Source organism: Chinchilla lanigera, unplaced genomic scaffold, assembly GCF_000276665.1.
Source record: "Chinchilla lanigera isolate Chin_1 unplaced genomic scaffold, ChiLan1.0 scaffold00105, whole genome shotgun sequence".
NCBI lineage: Eukaryota > Metazoa > Chordata > Mammalia > Rodentia > Chinchillidae > Chinchilla > Chinchilla lanigera.
The window spans coordinates 4,158,382-4,173,762 of record NW_004955506.1 but is presented as its reverse complement, the minus strand read 5'-3'; the positions used below and the strand labels follow the sequence as shown (position 1 = coordinate 4,173,762).

The 15,381-nt window shown below is 50.7% G+C and overlaps 2 protein-coding genes across 4 annotated transcripts in view; one reads left to right on the top strand and one right to left on the bottom strand.

The window, feature by feature from the left end:
* Pgs1 (phosphatidylglycerophosphate synthase 1) overlaps window positions 1-13,217 on the top strand; it is a 42,929-nt gene extending 29,712 nt beyond the window's left edge. The window contains exons 8-10 of one of the 2 annotated variants that reach the window (XM_005407376.2): window positions 2,916-3,064; window positions 8,670-8,799; window positions 13,125-13,217. In XM_005407376.2, coding sequence (XP_005407433.1) covers window positions 2,916-3,064; window positions 8,670-8,789 — 269 coding nt within the window. In that variant the 3' untranslated portion in view covers window positions 8,790-8,799; window positions 13,125-13,217. Of the gene's footprint in view, window positions 1-2,915; window positions 3,065-8,669; window positions 11,831-13,124 lie in introns of those variants that run through there. The other variant, XM_013506038.1, reaches the window with a different exon arrangement.
* The window catches only part of Dnah17 (dynein, axonemal, heavy chain 17), a 118,255-nt gene continuing 115,614 nt past the window's right edge, over window positions 12,741-15,381 (bottom strand). For both annotated transcript variants that reach the window (XM_005407377.1, XM_013506036.1), the window contains exons 79-81: window positions 15,079-15,222; window positions 14,369-14,594; window positions 12,741-13,217 (exon numbers count right to left, since the gene is read on the bottom strand). In XM_005407377.1, coding sequence (XP_005407434.1) covers window positions 12,970-13,217; window positions 14,369-14,594; window positions 15,079-15,222 — 618 coding nt within the window. In that variant the 3' untranslated portion in view covers window positions 12,741-12,969. The remainder of the gene's footprint in view (window positions 13,218-14,368; window positions 14,595-15,078; window positions 15,223-15,381) is intronic.

Genomic DNA, 15,381 nt, shown 5'->3' with positions numbered 1-15,381 from the left:
AGCCTTGAATTCATGACCCTTTTGTCCCAGCCTCTGGAGTGCAGTGCTGGGATTACAGGCATGCAGCACCGTGCCCTGCCCTGCTTCATTTTCTTTTTGATGGAGAAAGAGAACACTGTCAGTATGACTGTGGGGGAAATTGATGGGATGATCTCAGGCCTCACCGAGCAGGTCAGTAGGTTAAAAATTCAAGTTGCCGCAGAAGAGGCACTTACCTGAAGGCAAGCCAGGCCTGGGAGGGAAGAAGTTGAGCTGGTAGCAGGGAAGAGAAGAAAGAGAAGGAATATAGCATGCCTTTCCAGCATGGGGGTTAGTGCCCCCAGCGACCAGGGGCTGGATTTTTGGGGAAGGTGCTAAGAAATACCTTGTTCTTTTCATATATGAAACACATATGTACTGTTGGGAGAGCGCACACAGACGTACAGTCCACCTTGGGGTTGGTAATGACAGAGGCTGAGAAGAAGCTATCATGTGATACGCCATCAGCTTTGGGCTGGAAGGGGCCACCTGCTTTGGATTGTGACTTCTGGGTTGCCTTGTGAGGACCAACTGTTTGAGCAGATTTTGCAAATAAAAAGTGGGTTTAGGACTGGGTCCTTCCAGCTCCTTGTGTGGAGTTGGTACATGTACAGTCTGTGGTCTAGGAGCCTTGGGAAGGGCATGGATGCAGGTCAGTCTGACCCTGTCATCCATGTGGATGGCGGGCCTTCCTTTTTGTCACACTTCTGTCACACTGAGTGGGCACAGGTGAACTGACTAGCAGTGCACTGGGCAGGCCCAGTGTTATTCAGAGGCTGATGTCAGGTAAAAAGTTGGGACTGGCAGTGGCTGGTGCGAGGAAGCTCTTGTCTTTGGTCTAAGGCGGGTAAGTTCCTGCCCAGAGCTTCCTCTCTCCTGCCTTTCCCAGCTCTGTGTTCTGGGGAAAGTTGGGTAGGGGTGGGGCGGAACTGTGCACACGAAGGACCCTTATGGCAGAAGAGCTGCCCAGGCGTGGATCCACGGTAGGTGAGCTGTCTGCAGCAGAGCTGCCAGGGCCAGGCAGCGGGGACAGCCTGCCACTCCTGTGAGCCCCCCCTTTTTTTTTTGTCTTTTTGAGACAGGGTCTCGCTATGCAGCTCAGGCTGGTCTTGAGCTCACTTTATAGCCCAAGCTGGTCTCGAACTCGCAACAATTCTCCTGCCTCAGCCTCCCGAGTGTTGGGATTACAGGTGTGCGCCACCATGCCTGGCTTGTGACCTCTTTTGATGATGATGATGATGTATTTTTTGGACTTTTTTTATTAGTACTTATGTGTAGTACATAATGTTGACATTCCTTATGTGGAGTTGGTACATGTACAAAACATATCTTCCTTTTTTCATTCTTTTCTCTTCCCTCCCTTCCCCCTCCACCGCCTCTTGCTCCCCTTCCATTTTTCTTGGTATATGTTCGCAGTACGTAGTGTTTACATTCCTGGGTGGAGGTGGTATGCGTATGTGACACGTTAATTCCTGTTTTCATCCCCTTTCGTTCTCCCTCCTCTGTGTGGCCTCTTGAATCGCCTTCACAGCCAGAGGCCCTGCTGATGAATCTGGGCACAAGGCAAGCAAGTGGCTTTGATGTGGCCCTCTGTAGGGGAGGGGATGAGGCCATTACAGGAACAGGCGGCAGGGCCTCGTCACCTCTTACCCAAGATGTTCTTGGAAGTGTGCCTGCTCTGGGTGAGAATTAGGAAATGGTCTTCTATTTTCAGAGCTTGGTGTGCACTGCACACTGTCGACATGCCCGTGGTAATCACGTGCGTCTGTGGGCTCTGAGGGTCATGCTGATGGGGAGGCCGTGGGAGGCTGGCCTGGTGCAGGCACCCATGAGTCCCAGTGTCACTGACACTGGGCCAAGTTTCCTGGGGTGAGTGTTCTCAGGGCCAGTGAGGGTGCAGTGTAGAGGGAAGTTCAGAGGCCAGGCCTGAGTTCGTGCTCCCTAGAGGAGAAGGAAGTCCTTGGGAGGTTAGTGTCGTTATCATCTGTTTAGAAGAGGTTCTGCTGGGGGCCGAACTGTGACTTTGGGAGAGGGCAGGGAATGGGGTTCAGAACAGGCAACCTGCCTGGTGACCTCCAGTGATACTTTAGGATCCTAAGGGAACCCATGAGCAGCATCACAGAAGTGTCTCCTTGGTGTGTCAGATACGGCAACCCCTATGTCAGGTGGGTGCTCCTGCAGAGCCCTGCATTTCCCTTGACCGTGACAACCCTTAGCATTTCCTAGTTTCTCTGACTGGGACAGAAGCTGCCAGGGCCCCCAGGCCCTCTCCTCTGTGGGCCTCATGTGGATTTAGCCTGGTTCAATCTACAGTTCCCTGAGCTTCCAGCCACTGAGAGCAGAGGTGTCACTTTTGCAGCCCTTGGGCACAGTGTTTTGGTGTACTACCAACCTGAAGTGGGGCGGCTGGGTCAGGGAGAGTGTGCTCCCGGGTTGGAAGGGCAGGCAGCTCACTGTTAGGCAGACCTGTTCTCCCGAGCATTGCTGTTACCCCATGGAGCAGCCCTAAGTCTGCTGGCCTAGGCAGAGGATTGCTGTCTCGACCTACGGCTTCCTTTGGTGCTCCTAGGAGAGACAGCAGCCTCATCCAGTGTGGGCTGGGAGCTCAGCTGGCAGGTCAGAGTGAGGAGTAGAGGCCCTGCCCTCCAGGAAGAAGACCCTGAGGAATGAGGTCACAGCATGGTGACAGAGAGCAGAGGAGTCCAGAGCGCCAGGCTGGCCGGGGGTGGGGGAGGCGAAGAGTGATCATGGTTTAGCTTGTCCACCCTGGGTGCATGACCCCCTCATGTCCATTGAGCCTAGTTGGCTGCTTTTCTCTTAGGTTGAAGCAGCACATGGCATGGACTTTAGCAGATGCTGTGCTCATTTTCTGTCTGCACATTTCCTTTTCCCTGCAGGCCTCTGGCTGTACCTGGCAGGGAGCAGCCTGCCCTGCCTCACGCTGATTGGCTCTCCTAATTTTGGGTACAGGTCAGTTCACCGGGACCTGGAGGCCCAGATTGCCATCGTGACAGAGAGCCGAGCCCTGCAGCAGCAGCTCCACCAGGTTGGTTGAGGTGGTGGGATTCCTGGGGTACATGGGGTACAGCTGGCAGTCAGCCTTGCCCTTGTCACTGGGCTGCCAGTGCCTGCTGAGGCAGCAGGGGAGACTCAGAGCAGCATGAGAAGGTCTCTGGGTCCCCTAAGTCTGCATGATGGTATGGCAGGGCCTCGGAGAGAAATCTGCCTCAGGCCACCCTTGGAAGACGAGGCCCTTGGCTGTCAGAGCTGCCCAGACGAGCTTGTACCCCATGCCCTAGAGACTTTTCAGATGGTTCTTTCCCTTGCCAAGAGAGGCTGTTTTTTCCCTGAATGTGAATATAGCAGTGGAAGCAACCATAAGGGCCAACCCATAGTGGTTTTGGCCCTCCTTAGGTGGTGGCAGGATTTTATATTCTGTTTAAAGTAGAAAATAAAAGTTACCAAGAAGGCATATAGTGCTGTTACAGGAATGTCATTATGTGGTTACCTGCAGCAGTTTTGATGGACTTGTGAACTCAAGCCCAGTCCCTGTGCATGTGAGACCTGGACAGTGCTTTGGGCTCTGACTTTGTGACTTTCATAGTAGCCCTCCCCTGGGAGTCCCAGAGGTGTAGGAGCCCCACTGTAGGTCAGTCCTTGGGAGTGTGGGGACCGAATGCTCAGCTTTTAACCTTCAGTGCTTGGGAATCATGGCCACAAAACCTGTTGGATAGATGAGGAAACACTGGCTGCTTTGTTTCCTAGACCTGCCTCAAGCAGGCTGGGAATCTTATCATTGATGGGGTGAGGCCAGGGTCCCAGGAAGTGCTCTATGACTGGGCAAGAGGAAGTGACAGTGGCAATGCTGGGTGCCAGTGATGTTAATGGGATTTGTTCTATAGTTTCTTCCTGCAGGAAGACTTAACAGCAAATGACAGAGGAAGCCCCTAAAGCTGAGAGCTTCCAGTCATAGGGTGACAGCTGGCCTTGGAGCTGGGCTTGTGGGAAAGGCATGAGCCCCCAGCTTTTGATAGTGGGGTCTGCTGGGCTTTTGTCTGTAGTGCAGAGAGCCGTGTGCATAGATGCCTTCACTGGGAGAGAGTAGTTGGTGATTCCGGGATAGATTGGGGCTGAGTTCTGCAGGAATTGGGTTGACTTGGGAAGCAAGTGCCCCAGGCCTGTGCATAGGGTCCTGATGCTGACCACTCTGACTTCCTGAGTCAGGGAACTAAACCCACATCCTGAATCTTGGGAAGAGCTAGCCTGGTTGCGGTCAGGAGCTACTTTCTCAAGTACATGTTTAGGATATTTTCTTCCCAAACCTGTATCCCAGGGGCTTTAGATTGTGGGAGGGTGATCGCTCACATTGCTGTGACTTCTCATTTAGGGACAAATCAGTGTCTGCCTGTGAGGTGCAGAAGCATATTGCTAAGGGGTTCAGCTTGTCCTCTTCTGTTCAGCATCTGTTTTCACCATGGTTTCTGGCCCCCCAGTACCATGTGCTGCTGGGCTGTCCGGTGCCACACCGGAGTGTCCATACAGCTCCAGTGACCTGCAGGTCCCTGTTCTCAGAAGCAGCTGCTGGAGCTCTAAAAGGAACCAGGGAAGGCCCTGTCCGTGTCACATGGAGCACTGGGAAGAGGGAGGTATTTTTATCAGAATCCAAAGTCCCTCCCTTCATTTAGTGCATACAATAAAAATGAAAGCTTCCTGGTTTTGTTCAGAGAGCACAGTTTCCACTTGTGACCCAAGAAATACTCCCGCGAATACCATTGTGACCTCCACCAGCTGACTTCCTTCTCCATCCCTGTGGTGGAGTCTGTGAGGACACTGAAGCATTTCTGGTAATTTAATTGCAATCTTGGCTGGGTATTTATTTGAGAACATAGAGCTGGAGCCGGCTCAGTAGAGACTTCTGCAAACCAGCCCCCCAAGACCAGAACTGGCTTCTGCGTCAGGCACACCCCACCAAGGATTTTGACCTGAGCAGTAGCAGTTAGGAAGCTGGGGAATTAGGCCCCCATGTTGGTGATGCATGGAGCTGTGGCTCTGCACAACTGGAAAGTGTCCCATGGATGCTGCCCTCGGGTGCCATGATGAAGGCAGAAGCATGGGAAAAGTCTAGGAAGAAAATAGTGGGGGACACTGCGTTTCCCCGTCCTCACTGGGCGCTGCCGTGAACACATTTTGTAGTGTTGGCGTGGGATATCCTTATCCCTGTCTCATGGGGGCAAAGGACAAAGCCAGGACAAAGCCAGGGACACAGGTTCTCTTGGGGCACTGCAGGCTCCCGGCCTCCCTCTTGTGTTCCTGATGGCAGTCATCATCATGGGATCCCCGTGCTAACGGGGACAGAGGTAGTAGTAGATGTGGCTCAGATTTTACAGATAAGGGGATTGAAGACGCAGACTGTCAGAGTGCCGGAGACAGAGTGTCCCCCTTACTGTTGCCTTCTTCTGCCCATGAAGGCTTCCTTCACTGGGGGAAGGCAGCACTGGTAGGTAGATTGTTCATGAAAGCAATAGTTGGCAGTGTCTCCTTCCAAAGACCCTCAACATAGCTGAAGAATAAGCATATACCATATTTCCCTGAAAATAAGACTGGGTCTTACATAAATTTTTGCTCCAAAAGACACAATAGGGGCTTAATTTCAGGGGATGACTTATTTTTTTCATGTGCAGTAATCTACATTTATTCATACACAAAAATCTACCTTTTTCAAATACAGTCATATCCTCTTCTAGAACGTCATTGTAGCTTTCCAAACCCCAAATTCCGGCCTGAATTTCTTGTGACTCTATTTCCTGTAGAACCACTGGTACCAGTTTGTCATATCCATGCCCAGCAGTAGAACTCTCTTGTCTGCTCGTACTGCATTGGCAATGCAGCTATCAGTGATTTTATCCTATTTTTTTTTTTTAATGAGACAGGGTCTGTCCATGTAGTTGAGGATGGCCTTGAACTCACTGTGTAGCGCAGGCTGGCCTCGAACTTGCAGTGATCCTCTTGCCTCAGCCTCCTGAGTGCCGGGATTACAGGTGTGTGCCACCATGCTTGGTATTCCGTGAATTCTTTGCCCAAGTCATGACTTCATAACAAAGTTTCTATTAAGGCTGGCTTCACCAAGTTTCCATTAAATCAAGTGTTAATTGAAGGCTTAAGAGACATGAATACCAACAAAAATGATGACAGTTATGAGCAATGGTCCACATGAAAGCATTGAAAAATTGCAGGCACTAAAATTCAGAAAACATTCTTTATTTCACACGAGTGCATGAAGTACATCCATTACAACACACTGTGTATTGAATTACGAAGATTCATATTAGACACAATCACATCTGGTCATTATCAGCTGTGCACGGTATTTGTGCATTATTGTGTCTGCACTCCAGTTGGTCCTTCCGCCTTAAGTCTGGAGTCCATCTACAGTGTTCACGTAGGCTTTTACCTCTTGTCCAAAGGCGCTGGCTTGGGTATTTACAAATACTTAATAGTAATATGTTATCATTTAAGTATTAATGTTGGTAACATAATATATTTATTTAATTTAGACAGTGGTACCTCGATTCACAGATGTGTTCATTTGCAAACAATTTGGTTTGCAGACAGATGTGTTTGGCAAAATTTTGTTTTTATTTGCAAATTCTGCATGGGTGACAAACACAACTGGGGCCATCTTTCCCACATGAAGATGAACATGGCCATGTTTTCCAGAATCGAGGAATGAATTAAGTTTGGGAACCATGGTGCCACTGTATTAACCTATCTGATAATTCAGTATGTCCATTGTATGTTGCAATGGACATCCTAAATGGGTCCATTTGGCTGACGATTTTTTTTTAGAGGGGGGTTACTTGGAATTGAGCTCAGGCCTCCTCATGCTTGCCAGGCAGGTGCTGTGCCACTGAGCTAAATCTCCAGCCCTGGCTGACGATCTTAACTGGGGCTTATTTTTGCTTATATTACAAACATGAAAAGTCATGCTAGGGCTTATTTTCTGGTTAGGTCTTATCGTAGAGGAACTGATGGTATAACTTTTTAAATATGAAAGTAATTAATATTTGTTGTAAGAATTAAGAAAAATTAGTAGAAATGAACTCTTTCATCAGAACTCATTTTGATTATCCCTTTGCTGTTTTTTTGTATTATTTTTTTTTGTTTGTTTTTTTCCAGTACCGGGAATCGAACTCACAACGTTGTGCTTGCCAGGCAGGTGCTGTGCCGCTGAGCTAAATCCCCAGCCCTTGTTTTTTGTATTATGTGCATGTGTAAAGGATGCCCTTTTCTTTTTTTGAGTCAGGGTCTCACTCTGCAATTTAGGCTGGGCTTGAACTCACTATGCAGTCCAGGCAGGCCTCGAACTCTGGGCAGTCCTCATGGCTCAGCCTCCTGAGTGCTGGGATTGCAGGTGTGTGCCACCACACCTGGCAAGGATGACTTTTTAAAAATTGAAATTAGGATTACTGTTGGCCTTCCATATGCACAGGTTCTGAATCTAAGGCTTCACGCACCTGAAGATATTTGTGATATCTTCACGTGGACTGAAGATATTTGTGAAAAATTTTGCACGTATACAGACTTTTTTCCTGTTATTCTTTAAGCAATACAGTGTAAGAATTATTTACATAGCCTTTATATTGTGTTAGACATAGTAGGTAAACTAGAGTTGAGTTAGAAATCTATAAGAGAATATATGTAGATTATATACAAATACTGCACCGTTGCGTGTCAGGGACTTGATCATACATCTCTGTGAGTATTGCTGGGGGTCTTGGACCTAGTCTCTTGAAGATGCTGAGGGATCCAAGTGTATATTATGTGTATTTCATGTCCAGCTTCTTTGCATGACATACTGTGTACTTTCCTACTCACTAAGTAAATGTTCTGTGACATTATTTTACAGTGAATGTTGGTCTGTCATGTGCTTTTTTTTTTTCCTGGTACCGGGAATCGAACTCACAACTTTGTGCTTACCAGGCAGGCACTGTGCCGCTGAGCTAAATCCCCAGCCCTGTCATGTGCTATTATAACAGCTAAATTGCTGTTGGACACTTAGGTGGTTTCCAGTCTTTGCTGTAGTAAAGCTCTGTGTGCAGGGATCTTAGTTCATTATTCTGAGTGCAGGGTTATTTCCTTGGGGTAAACTTGACTTGTTAAGGCGAAATTGCTGACTAGAAAGGTGGTGCAGTGCCACCTTCAGCAGTGCACCTCAGCTGGGTAATGGTGCTACAGAATGACCTTTTGCCACTTTCTTAGAAGGAAAGCAATGTCTCAGGTTTAAGAAATACTTTTTTTTTTTGGTGTTGGTGGGGCTGGAACTCAGGGCCTCCACATGTGCTAGGCACATGCTCTACCAGTGAACCCAAGCCCATTACCCTATTATTTTAATTTGCAGTACTTCATTTAGTGACAGCGAACGTTTAAAATATTTTCCCCCACTGTATTTCTTCAACTCTAAATTGAAGAAGTGTGGAGAGACCCATCCATGTCATGGGCTCGCTTGTTTGAGATGTTGGACAGCTGCCCCTTAGCGGGCCAGTGCTCCCTGTTGAACCTCCAGGCCAGCCTGCCATGGAAATGATGCTTGGTGGCCTGAGCTGGGCTAGTGAGCGAGGCACTAACTCTTCCTGTCTGTCCCTCTTCCTCAGGAGCAGGAGCAGCTCTACGTGCGCTCAGGTGTGGTGTCTTCTGCCACCTTCGAGCAGCCGAGTCGGCAGGTGAAGCTGTGGGTGAAGATGGTGACTCCATTGATCAAGAACTTCTTCTGAAGACTGGCAGGTGCCATCTCACGCGCCGCCTCTCAGCGAGGTTTTGCTGAGAGCTCAGAGTCTGGCCAGGATAGCCTTACTACTTGAGCTCCTGGGGACCCCTCCAAGAAACCCTGAAGCTTCACTGTCACCTCCTGCTTGGTTAAGCACAGAGCTCTTCCTCTGGGTTTGTGGGCAGTTGGTCTCAAAAATCTTTGATGCTAAGTTAGGCAGCCGGTTCACCTGTGGTCAGTACCAGGATCATCTATGATGGGATCGGCAGTATGGGGTCCTCTTCCATCCTGGGAGGCCCTGGGGCAAGGGCCTTGTGCCCAAGGAGACAGAAGGACAGATTTTGTCCTCCCTCCTCTTAGCTGAGCGCAGCCCTGCAGGAGATGGTGGCTGTGGAGGAGGAGGAAGTGCTCTTGGACGGGAGAGCAGCTGTGGCATGCAGCCCTAGTCAGCTGCAGCTCAGAGGATGACCTAGAGGCCAAGCTAGACCTGGGGGCTGCTGCCTTGCCATCTCCTTGAGGTTTCTGTGATGCAGTTAGGGAGAGGCGATGTTCTAGAAGGAGATGCAGTGTTTGGTGCAGGGTTCTGCCCACCAGGAGGAGCTTACTGCTTTGCGAGAGCTGTTGGCTGGGTACCAAGACAGATGCTTGGGTAGCCCTTACCTGAGCAGCAGCTTGGTTGTGAGATACCTGGAGGTCTGGGTGAGTGCCCTCTTCGGAGTAGACCCCTATGTTCTAGGCTCCTCAGGACTCAGCATACCCTGGGGTACCCAGAGAGGTCAGGGGTTTTGTGGGTTGTCTGCTAGTTGGAGTGGCTTGGGCTTGGCTTGTGGGCGAGGCAGAGTAAGGGGTGCGCAGCTGGTGCCCACTTCAGTATCTGGCGCCAGGTGTCTACAGCGCGGTCTCCTTGGCTCCCCTGCCACCTTGCTTCTCTCAGTCTCGTGTTTTGAACGATTTTTTATCGTTTTCATCATGTCGTTTTATTATTTTAATTACATTCAATTTAATTTTATTTAAATAACATACAAATTTAGAGAATAAAATGGTACCAGGACCTGTAAGATGCAGCTGATTCTTGCCTTTTCCCCATCAGCTACTTTGCAGTATGAACTAGGGGTTGAACCCAGGACCGTGTACATGCCAGGCAAGCACCTGCTAGCCACTTTTGATTCGGTTCTCCTGATAGTTACACATGTCCCTATTTCTACACATGTGCATTACCTCCTGGAATATAAGCAAACTCTTCAGAATATAAATTATACTAAATCATACCTGATTAAAAATGATAAGGTTCTTTATCAGATCGTCAAAAGGTATGCATAATTCCAGTTGCTCTATAGGTATTCTTTTATATTTTGGATTTGTTTATGTGACCTGAATTCCAAATAAGGACAACACCCAGTGATTGGCTGATATGTCAGTTCCTATTCTTTGGTACCTTCTTGTAGCAGGACATCTTGAATATGCAGGCCATGTATATTTATAGAATCCTGCTCCTTCCCCCCACATCTCCACAAGCTAGTTTCAACCCTTGCCACCTACTCTCTGCATCTCAGGGGCTCGAACTTTGCACGAGGTACACGGCAGGGCACAGTGGTGCATCCTTTAGGGAGGCCTGGCTAGAGCCTGTCTGGCACTTTGCCCCTCTCTGCTTCCTAAGAGCTGGCAGGAAGGAGGGTCACTTTTTTGGAATCTGAAAGGCCAGCCGGCCTTTTCACCACCTCCAAGCTGTGTGCACATGGAAGCCCCAAAGCACCTGGTCTGAGGCGAGGACAGTGCAGGTCTTACTTGCAGGGGGCAGGGTGGAGCGGTGGCCTGACCACACTGCCCCAGGGTAGCAGCACATCAGTTAACACTGCTTGCCTCTGCAGCAGTTACCAGATAGGCTTGTGGGACAACTATGTGAGAGGAGCCACAGGAACTGCAGGGGCGCTGGGTTTCTGTTTGGAGAGACTTGCTTCAACACTGCTCACATTCCTGCAGCTTCTCTGGGACCAGAATAAACATCATTGTGCCGCAGCCAGGCTTGCGCAAGCTTCTGTGCTGTTCCCTTTGCCCTGCCACTTCCTTTGTCTGCTCACAACCTTCAGGGTGTCCAGGGCAGGTTCTTCACCCAGGACTTCTCAGACCAGGGCTCCCCGACTCTGCAAAGCAGCCAGAACAGGCAGAGCCCAGAAGTGATGGCTGCTTCAGGGCCCCAGCAAGTGAGGGTTTTGCTTTGAACCCTGCTGTCTCCATCCCTGAAGTACAACTTGAAAGTGAATCATCCCTTGGAAAATGTGGAGATAATTTTGTCAACTAGCCACAACATGTACATGTAGAGTAAATTACTGTTTTATTTCAGGCTCTGAAGACAAAATGGGAAGAGCTTCTCATTTTGTGGTTATTACCAAAGATTGGGAGTTGCCTGGTGGCTGCTGGCAGTTTTATCTCTAGTTGATGAGGGACCTGTCCATGCTAGGACACAAAGGGCTGCAGTGACCCCTCCTGGCCAGCAAAGGTGGTTGCCCAGAAGCCAGGCACCAGCCGAGATGCCGGGGTCCTTTACTGTACCCCAGAGGGGTCAATTCCCATTGCCCCAGGAAGGAGGAATGTTTCTCCTCCCCCTGATCAGCATGGCTGGGCCCCAGGATTGTTGCTTATTATTACCCTCAGAATTCAGACTTCCCAGGCCTCTTCTTCAGCCATGGCTTGGGTGCATGTAGTTGGAAAAAAGGTTTTGCAAAAAACCCCAGGATTGGGCTGAGCTTCAGATGCTATTCCTGAGGAGCTCACGGCACTTTGCTACTTTTAAGCCCAAGGAACGGAGACCATGTCATGCTCCCCCAGGGAGCCATCTTACCTGGATTAACCAGTGATCTTTTAATCTGGTTAATCAGCTGCCCTCTTCTCTGAGGGCCAGTCTGACAGCTCTTGTGTTGACACGGTCAGAGTCCTAAGCCCTGGGCTTCATCTCACTGCTGTTGAAACGGCTCTGACTGCAGAAAGAGCAGAGTCCTGCTGGTCAGAAGGGCTTGAAGTACCACCTGCAGCCACCGTCGCCTGGGGCAGATGTCTGCAGATGGGGAGGGGCTGTGACGTAGGCCTCTGGAGCACTTGGTTTTGTTTGTGGACTGTGGACACCCTCTCTGACAGGTGGAGGAGAGTTTTTGTGGTTGTTGTATAGATGCCTGAAACTCAAATAGGCTGAAGGACTCCTTCAAAGGAACAGGAGCTCAGCTTCCTTACACCAGGGCTGAGAGGCCTCCCTGGGCTCTGCAGTTGGGTGGGAACTGCCACTCAGCAGCCTCAATAGGCGTCTCACACTCAGCCTGCCATACACAGCGCCTGCCCTGGTATAGCAAGTGAGAGTGATGTGTGTGTGTGTGGGGGTTAAGGCAGGAGGAAATGCAAATGCATGTACCACAGATGCCACACACTACAGGGGACACTGGTGTTCCACTGTGGAGATAAGAAACCAGAGCCCCCAGGACTCAGCCCCTGCTGTCCCTATTGTGTCTGTGCCCTGAGAAGTTTCAGAAGGTGTGGGCAGCTGAATGGGACATACTTCAGCAACACAGAAGTGGCACCTATATGGAATAGTTTGTTCTTTTCAGTTCTGGTGTGGAGGTTGGTGAAGGCGGGCATTACCACAATCACAGAAGGTCCTCTTGTCCTTGAAAGAAGAGAATAATGAATGCCATGACCCTGTGTGGAGTCACAGCTCCTGCTTATGAGCGAGTGGTCTGGTCCCGCATGTGAGTGCTTTGTATGTAGCATCAGGCCAAAGGGTCTGACTGCTGTGCCCCAGCCCCACTTGCTGCTCCATTAAACTGGCCGGCCCCCTGGGAAGTGAGCATTTGGAGGTTTGGTTCCTGGGATGCAGGCCCCTGGCTGCTGGGAATTGGGTCCTTACCCACAAGCTGTGCCAGGCCCCTGGGTGGCATTAGGCGCTGAGCCGAATCAGATGAGCACAGCCAAGTGCCTGCAATTGTTTTAATCTGCACCACCTCTTCCCCGCCAGCCTCCGCCCCTGGTTAGTCCAGGTGCACTTGGTTATAAGGCACCTTGATTATGTAAGAGACAAACCCCATCAGTTCCTGTAAAAAATAAGTGACAGTTGCAAGGCTGAGTTTCTGATTGGAAAGTCTGAGTTTCAGCCCAGCCATTGGTGTGCGTGGGCTGTGACTGGGAGGCAGCACCAGCACCAGCTACACCTGCAGGAGTAGTGCTACAGCTGCCAGGATCCACTTGGCCGCCTTCTCTTTGGTCTTCAGGTTGAAGGTCCAGACGTAGGTGGGGCCGCGGATGCGGGTCTTATACACGGGGCACTCATATATGTTCTTGGTCTCCATGCGGTCTACAGGAATGGCCTTGATGAAGATGACAGGCATGGCTGGTGTCAGGTCCTTCAACCGCGCCTCGGCGATGACTCCGGTCTGTGTGTCCCAGCGAGCTCCTGTGGGGTCAGCATAGCCGAGGGTCAGGGTGGCCCTGGTGGGGGGAGGATCTGGCAGGGAGAGGTCCCAAACCCCCCTGACCTTTGCAGGGACAGGCTAGTGTCCGCGCACCTCAGAGTGTTGAGGCCACATGCCAGGGACTGAAAGCGCTGAACATGGGGTACAGAGGACTTGGTAGGTGTTGCGTGCATGCTGTAACTGCCCCGTGTATCTCACTGTGCACTGAGGAGCAGCTCAGCTCCAAAGCCCTTGGGTTCCATCTGTTTAAATCTGTGGTGTTTTCAGAGCCTCATGTGTCAGCCTTCTTAATTTCAGTGGCAGGAAATCATTAATTCCAGCTGAAAATTAGAGTTCCCTGGCTGCCCTCATATGTAATGTCTATCCTATATGTACATATATGGTATAAATAATTAAATGTATGCATATATAAAGATTCTTTGCTTTTAACCAGATTGCTATCATTTCTACTTGTCCTGGTTAATGATGTTTATACTTCCTATCTGGAATTCCAAAATAAACATGGAGAACGCTGCTGCTCTGCCTGTGTTGATGATTTGGGAAACCACGCGTGGGGGATCAGGGGTAGCGGCCGTCAAGTGGGACTGGTTTGTGATGGAGTGGTTGTCCTTCCACATGGAGAGGGGCTGAGGGGGTGGCAGTAGGACTGGGCTGAACTGTGGCGGGGTCCCCACCTCTCCCTTCCCTCCTGCTTTCTCACAAGCGTGACTGGCTGGGCAGCTGGACCTCCCTTCCCTCTAGACCCTTGCCTAGGGGCAGCAGCAGCTTGCAGGTGTGTGTCAGGGGTTGGACTCTTCACTCAACAAAATGCTTGCCTGAGCTGGACTGCCCAACTCCAAGCAAAAGGGCCAGGTCCATTGCCTCTAAATGGGTTTAAGCTGTGCTCATACAAGCACACGCATTTTCAGTCAAGCAGAGCCAGGGCAGCTTCCCGGAGAGGGCTTTCTGGGCTCCCTGGACCTCTGCACATTCTCGGAATCCTGTCTGCCTCTGGTGGTCAGGAAGGCTCCAGCCGCGAGCCCCCTGCCCGCTGAGTGCCTTTCCCCTGCCAGCCCTCTGCTGTGCACAGGTCTCTTCCAGCTGTGTAGGCATGGCTCTGGAAGCCACTGTGGGCTGACCAGCCCCTCGTTACCTTCCATGAAGAGCCCGTGCACGTAGGACCCCTCTCGTGGGGGAGCAGTCATGTCCTCCCTGTTTTTCTTGGTCACTTCCACAGACAGACACATCTTGTCCAGCGGCCACTCATTCTTCCTAGCCATGGACTGCATGATGGCCGTGAGGAAGGACTGGGGGTTGAAGAATCCAGCCAGCCACACAACAGTGGGCAGGGCGAAGTCGGTCGTCCAGGCCTCCAGCTCCTGGCAAGAAGCAGTAGTGAGGGGGGTGGGGGAGCTGGGGAATGAAAGGGTAACGCCAGAGCCTGGAGTGCTTCAGAGAGCAATCAATGGAGCCTGCCGCCTTCCTGTGATGTCTGGTTCCATTTTAAATAGGGAATGAGGAGAACAGGGTCAAGAAGGAGTGCAAAACACTCCAGCATAATTTGGGAGCCCCAGAAAAGCTCTTGCCTTGGTCACCCTGCTGCTTATACAACACAGCTCTCCTCAAGCTCCCTTGAGCTTTCTGCTCTCACTGGGAAGTGAGGCCTCTCCACTTGGGACTTGGCTGTTTTCCTCTTTAGGAAGGAAGGGCCTGCATTGTTAGGGCTGCTGAGAGACTGGCCGGGTCCTTCCATCCAGCAGAAGTCTCCAGGGCCATTTCTGCTGTGTTCCTGGAGGCTCTGACACAGGGGCACACCGAGCCCTGAGCACTCTGGTCCCTGAGGCTGAGTCAGGTTGTGCTTACCCTGATGCGGAGCAGCAGGTCGGCGTACCAGGCCGCCAGGCCCATCATGGAGGGGTAGGCCCGGGCTACCCATGTGTCGGGCACCGTATCATAAAACAGAGCTGTGGACAGGTCTTCCATGTCGGTGGTGATGGTCAGTTCCCCCTAAGGAACACAGATGTGTTCAGGCGACACCAGGCCGTGCTACTTGGCATGGACATTGGTCAGGCTCGTGGCTTATTTGGCCCACTCTCGGGAGAGTGGTGGTATGTCCTAAGTGTCAGTGTGTCCTAAGTTGTCAGTGCAGTGAGTCCCTGGGGATGC